This window comes from Muscardinus avellanarius, assembly GCF_963383645.1.
Source record: "Muscardinus avellanarius genome assembly, chromosome: 11".
Lineage (NCBI taxonomy): Eukaryota > Metazoa > Chordata > Mammalia > Rodentia > Gliridae > Muscardinus > Muscardinus avellanarius.
Window position 1 is genome coordinate 99,694,179 of NC_137797.1, and position 6,612 is coordinate 99,700,790.

General features: G+C 55.9%; 1 protein-coding gene across 1 annotated transcript; it reads right to left on the reverse strand.

Moving 5' to 3' along the window:
* Nucleotides 1-387: 387 nt before the first annotated feature.
* SPSB2 (splA/ryanodine receptor domain and SOCS box containing 2) lies at nucleotides 388-3,009 on the reverse strand (the record flags this gene model as incomplete). Its single annotated transcript, XM_080705380.1, has 2 exons — nucleotides 2,306-3,009; nucleotides 388-515 (listed from the first exon to the last, which is right to left on the reverse strand). The coding sequence occupies exons 1-2, from the start codon at nucleotides 2,967-2,969 to the stop codon at nucleotides 388-390; spliced, it is 792 nt and encodes a 263-aa protein (XP_080561506.1). The 5' UTR covers nucleotides 2,970-3,009.
* Between the last annotated feature and the right edge of the window lie 3,603 nt (nucleotides 3,010-6,612).

Genomic DNA, 6,612 nt, shown 5'->3' on the forward strand with positions numbered 1-6,612 from the left:
TCTGTGAGCATCCTACACGCAAGGGAAATAAACACCTGGCACAAAGCCTTGTGGCCCACCCTCCTTCGCTCGCCCGTTTAACCTGCCTTTTTCTTTTCTTTGTGACCTAGCCACAAAACTTCATCCCTTGTGCAAAAACAGACAGAACCCCGTGACTAGGTTTCTATAACAACATATCTCTATTCCTACTTGAAGAATATCTCACGTACCAGGCTGCCACAGTCTTAAATATTCTCTCCCCCAGCCCTCCTGGTGGCTCCAGGACTGTGAGCTTCCCAGAGTTTGCGTCAGGGAAGGGACCCGGCCTCCCCTCTCCTCAGCCTTGCTGGCTTTAAAAGCTGGTCTAGGCCAACAGTGGCTCCATTCACAGGCTGTGGTGTCCCGACGTCACTGGTAGAGCAAGTAGCGCTTCATGGCCAGGGGCAAGGGCAGCGCAGATACCTGGCCCAGCCGGGCGTCTCCCAGGGCGCGGCGCACACGCAGCCGGCTCAGGTGCAGGAGGGAGTGTGGCTCCGCTGGGGGAGAGGAGGAAGGGGAGGTGAGTTAGAGGTGCAGTCGCCCACCAGGCGTCCTCCAACTCCCAGGCCCTGCCTAGGCGCCCTTCCCCAGCTGCCTCCGCCTTGGCTAAGGAGACTTGAGGTATTACAGACAGGACTTCACATGTCTCTAGGCAGAGCTGGGAGTGGACCTCTAGCTACAGACCTCCTGTGCTCTGAGGCTCACTGTGGGTGATAGGATGGCAGGGATCCGCCCTCTGCTGGACCCTGCAGTTGCAGAGACAGCTCCCAGCAACAACCCATCAGCTCCCATGGGATCTCCTGCCTACGGCCCCTCCCCAGGGGCCTGCCCAGGGTACCCAGTGACTCCATCCCGGGGTTAAGAGGAGGAGACAGTAGGCACAGAGACAGGTCAGAGCCTAGGGATCTGAATACAGGCCCTGGGTACCTAGGACTGTCCTTTTCTTTTGTGGATCTGTTCACCTAGCATAGGATCCACTGAGCCCTTTGCACCCCTGCTCAGGTGATCTCTCCTGGCCGGTATCTGCGTCAGCCAGCCCTAATCCCTGAAGTAAAGCTCCTTTCTGCTTGAGGGTTCACTACTTGCTAGACAAGACAACCTGAGCATCAGGGCACGGCGGCACACACCTGTAATCCCAGTCCTTAGGAGGCGGAGACAGGAGGATCACGGGTTTAAAGTCAGCCTCAGCGATTCAGTGAGGCTTTCGGCAACCTCGTGAGACTGTTTCCAAACAATGAAGTTGGTCTGAGGGTATAGGTCAGAGGTAGAATGCCTCTGAGTTCAATCCCCAGTACCACACACACACACACACACACACACAACCTGAGCAAGAAGCTGGGTCTGGTGGTACACACCTGTGATCCCAGTATGTGGGACGCTGAGACAGGAGGTTTGCAGATTCAAGGCCAACCTCTACAACTGAGCAACACCCTCGGCAACCTAGTGAGACCCTGTTTCAAAATGAAATAGGTCAACCAGGGCGTGGTGGCGCACGCTTGTAATCCCTGCGCTTGGGAGGCTGAGACGGGAGGATCACACAGGTTCGAAGCCAGCCTCAGCTACTTAGTGAGGCTCTCAGCAACTTAATGAGACCCTGTTTCCAAATAAAATATAAAATAGGTCTGGGAGTATACCCGGAGGTAGAAAAGCCCCTGGGTTCCACCCCCAGTACCACCCCAAAAATAAATAAAGGGGCAAAATGGATAGGGCTGGGGATGTAGCTCAGAGGGAATGCCCCTGGGTTCAATCCCAGGACCAAAAACAATAAAAAACCTGAGCAAGTTACTTTCTCAAGCCTTATTTTTACCTCTACTGCTGTTGGATTAAATAGATAACAGTGAGCCGGGCGTGGTGGCGCACGCGTGTAATCCCAGCATTCGGGAGGCTGAGACCAGAGGATCGCGGTTCGCGGACAGCCTCAGCTACTTAGTGAGACCATCTGCAACTCAGTGAGACCCTGTTTCAACATAAAGAATAAAAAACAGGGCAGGGGGTGTAGCTCGGAGGTTGAATGCCCCTGGGTTCCATACCCAGATCCGCAAAAAAAAAAAAAAAAAAAAAGGCTGTGGGTGTACCTGTGAGTTAGAATGCCCCTGGGTTCGATTCCAAGTACCAACAACAAAGATAAACTACCGTGAAGACCCCCAGCCATGCCTGGCCCTCAGGAGGGACAGGAAGCAGGTCAAATGAAGGCCCGTTCCCTCGACTCTTGCCCAGCCTTGAATTCTGTCTCAAATCCCAGCCACCAATGTCAAAATGCTCTCCCCACACCTGCCCCAGGCCTCACCTCTCCTCTCGCCCAGGTAGCAGATGCGCACCTGGCACTGGCCCCAGACAGCGCTTACAGCCGGGTAGAGGGTCCTGCCCTTCAGTCCTCGGAAGGCTGGTCCCAGGTAGGTGCCCCCGATAGCGTAGCCCAGAGTCCCCTCCTCCATGTCCAGAACCACCAGCAGTCTCTCCGGCACCTCCAGCTGCGCACCCTCAGGTCCCGCCGGATACTGGGGGGCTTCGGGCCCCTTGCTCTCATGGTACAGCCTCCCCCGCCCAATGTCCCAGCCCCAAGACTCGCTGTTGCTGCCCAGCAGCGCCGCGTAGTGGTCAGCCTGCAGCGGGGCGAAGGCCGTGGCCACGCCCACCACGGCGTGTGTGCCTCTCTGTTCCGGGGGCCAGCTGATCTCCCAGGCGTGCAGGCCCCTCGAGTAGCCCCTCTTCCCCCGGGCCCCATCGGTGCTCTGGGCCACGGGCCGCCGCTCAAACCACAACCCTCCTTCCTTGACCTCGATGTTCTCCGAGCAGTCCTTGGGGTTCCAGCCGTGGCGCCGTTGGATTCCCAGGTCAGGAGGGGGAGCAGACAGGAGCTCCTCCAAGCCCTCGGGACAAGAGAGGTCGGGGTACTGGGCCTGCGACGTGGGGGTGCTGCTGCTGCCCCCTGCCAGGGCCGTTTGGCCCATGGAGGTGAGCAGCTGGAGGACGCGCTCAAAGTCTTGCTGGGGCGTCACTCTTCCCAAACTTGAGCTGCAGCTCGGCACCGACCTGGGGGGAGAGTTGGAAGAGATAGGGATGTACCGCGCCGTAACCTGCTGGGTCCTTACCCAGACACCCAGGTGGGCCTACTGGCCGGCTCCCCTCTCTCCTAGCCCATCGCCCCCCTTCGCTCCAGCGCTGGAGTCTCTCCCGAGACTCCCCCTGGCCGTCCCCGAGCCCCGGCCCCGGCACCTCGCCCGGCTTCCCTGATGGGAGGGCTTAGAACATGTGGATCAGCCGGGCCAAAAGGAGCAGGGGCGGCACACCTGGGGCTGACAGCCCGCCGCTTCCGCCTCCAGCCCCGGAGGCGGCCCCGCCCCGCCCCGAGGCCACGCCCTCTCCGTCCCCCGGCCTATGGGCGGTTAACCCTCCGGCCGACGCCCTGGCCACGCCTACAGTGGCCACGCCCCCCGGGACCTTAGCGGGCGCTGTCGCGGAGGGCGCGCCAGTCGATGGAGCCTGCTCCAGGCTGTCAACCTACTTCAGGCCTCCTCCCCAGGCCGCGTCCGGGCCCCGGAGTCTGCGGGAAGGACGGCCTGGGCGGAACGGAATCCGCCTGCCAGCCGGCTGGCCCAGCTCAGAATTAACCCTTTGATGACATCACCGCCCCGGGGGTCCCCGCGGGTGTGTTCCACAGCCAGACCTTGGAGCCACCTGAGACGCCAGCTCATGGGCCCCCGAGGATACAGGACATGGGGACAGGGAAAGGCCTCCGCTGTCCCGGCGGGGTTTCCATGTCCCCCTTGTTCCTGTGATTGTGGGTCACTCACGGAGTGGTCCCTTCCCTGGCCCTCCCCGCCCTATTGTGAGTCAGCCTGAACTGTTGTCCAGCTAAAGGTTGTAGATGTCACAGGTCCCCATACTGTTCTTCACTGGAGATGTCGATCCTTTCCGGGTCAGGTGTAGTGGCAAAGACTATTCTTGGAGACAGGGTCTCCTATGTCGCCTCACTAAGTAGCTGAAGCTGTCAGCGAACAGCGATCCTCCTGTCTCAGCCTCCCAAATGCTTGATTACAAGCGTGCACCACCATGCACAGCTCCCCCCCCACCCCGAACTGGGGATGGAACCCCGGAGCATTCTACCTCTGAGCTACACCCCCAGCCCTATTTTTTATTCTTTATTTTGAAATAGGGTGTCACTAAGCTGCAGAAGGCCACACTAAGTAGCTGAGGCTGGCTGTGAACCTGCCATCTCCAGTCTCTTCCTCCCAAATGCTGGGATTACAAGTGTGCCCCCCACACCCAGCTACACGGTCACACTTTTAATCATAATGGCCTGTTTTGTCCTTTCTTAGACAAAAGTCCTCAAAAGGCCCACAATTTTTAAATCACAATGGCCTATCTTCCCACTGGAAATTTCTGAGATGTTTGACAAAGGATCCCCCAAAAAAAAAGCTTGACCAGGCATCACCCAGCAGCCACCAATGAAATGGCAGGAACCTGAGGATTGGGAAGAAGGGGACCGGAAACCCTCATCCCTACCATGTGCCCCTACCCACTCCCTCTTTAAAAGGTCCCCTGTAAACCGGGCGTGGTGTCACACGCTTGTAATCCCAGCATTCGGGAGGCTGAGACCAGAGGATCGCGGTTCTTGGACAGCCTCAGCTACTTAGCGAGGCCCTCCACAACTCAGTGAGACCTTGTTTCAAAATAAAGAATAAAAAATAGGGCAGGAGGTGTAGCTCGGAGGTCAAATGCCTATGGGATCCATCCCCAGACCCCCTAAATAATAATCCCCTATAGCCAGGCAGGGTGGTGAGCACTTCGGAGGTAGAGACAGGAAGATCACGCAGGTTCGAAGCCAGCCTCGCTGGCTTAAGAGACCCTGTTTCCAAATAAAAATATAAAAATAGGTCTGGGAGTGTAGCCCGGAGGTAGAAGGGCTTCCAGGAACCCCAGTACCACCAAAAATAAAATAAAATAAAAAGGCCCCTATAGCCGGGCATGTTGGCACACGCTTGTAATCCCAGCATTTGGGAGGCTGAGACGGGAGGATCGTGGTTCATGGACAGCCTCAGGTACTGAGTGAGGCCCTCTGCAGCTCGGAGAGACCCTGTTTCAAGATAAAGAATAAAAAACAGGGCTGGGGGTATAGCTCAAGAATAAAAAACAGGGCTGGGGGCATAGCTCGGAGGTTGAGTGCCCCCTGGGTTCCACCCCCAGTACTACAAAAAAGAAAAGAAAGAAAAAAAAAACTATAAAGACCCTCGAGGGCCTCTCATGCTCCAGGTGGCCCCTCTATTCCAACTTTCCTACATAAGCCTCTGTCTTGTTGCTGACCAGTATGTGCTGAAATTCTGTTGTGCGCACAAGCCAAGGACCCCGAAGTCCTGGGAACTCCTCAAGGCTCTCCACGGAATTATCATCGTGATTCCCGTGACAAAGTTACAGGAAAGGCAGGCAGCTTCAAACACTACAACTACTAAAAACCTTAGAACGTCACTGGCCCAGCTAAGTAGACACGGAGAGGCCGCGCACTGGGGCCAGTGATCACGGCTGAGCCCCAGCAAACCTCTGTGAATGGACACTGGCCTGGTCCTGCTCTATTTAATCTGACCATTGCTGAGTCCACGCTTCTGGGATGAAGCTACATCTTCCCTCTTTCATTTCTGCAGAGGTTTAGAGAAGTTAGACGCCTTGCCCTAAACTAGAGAGCTGGGGAAATTGTAGTGTGTGGATTTTCCCAGGGACTATGCAAATCCGAGTTTTATTTATTTACCTATTTTTGGTGATACTGAGGATTGGACCCAAGGGCTTTCTGCCTCCAAGCTACACCCCTCCCCCAGCCAAGTTTTTATTTTTTTGTTTTGAAAGATGTGTCTTACAAGCCAGGTGAACCCTTGTAATCCCCGCCTTCGGGAGACTGAGACAGGAGGATCGCGGTTCGCAGCCAGCCTCAGCTAAGTGAGGCCCTTTGCAACTCAGTGAGACTGTTTCCAAATAAAGAATAAAAAATAGGGTTGGGGGTGTAGCTTGGAGGTAGAATGCCCCTGGGTTCCATCCCCAGGTCAGGAAAAAAAAGTCCTCCTAGGTTGCTGAGTCTCACTACTTGCTAAGGCTGTTCTTGAACCTGCAATTTTCCCAAGTACTGGGCTAACAGGTGTGCACCACACCCAGCTCAGCATCTGTAATTTAGTGTGACCCTCTCTCCACACTACATTACATAAAAAGGGCTGGGGGTGTGGCTCCGGGATAGAATACCCTCGGGTTCAACCCCAGAAGCTAGCAGGCAGGAAGCCAAAGCAAGCTTGTGATGTAGCTTGGAGGTATAATAACCCCAGGTTCATAATCCCCGGTACCCCCACCCACCCCCACACACCCCGGGCGTGGTGGCGCATGCCTGTAATCCCAGTACTTGGGAGGCTAAAACAGGAGGATCTTAGTTCAAAGCTAGCTGCAGTAACTTAATGAGACCCTCAGTAACGTAGACCCTGTTTTCAAATAAAAAATAAAACAGGTCTGGGGATGTAGCTCGGCGGTAGAAGGCCGCTGGCTTCCATCCCTAGTACCACCAAAAAATTAAAAATAATGGCGATCGCGCAGCTCCAGCAGCTAGTGGCCGCCGCCGGC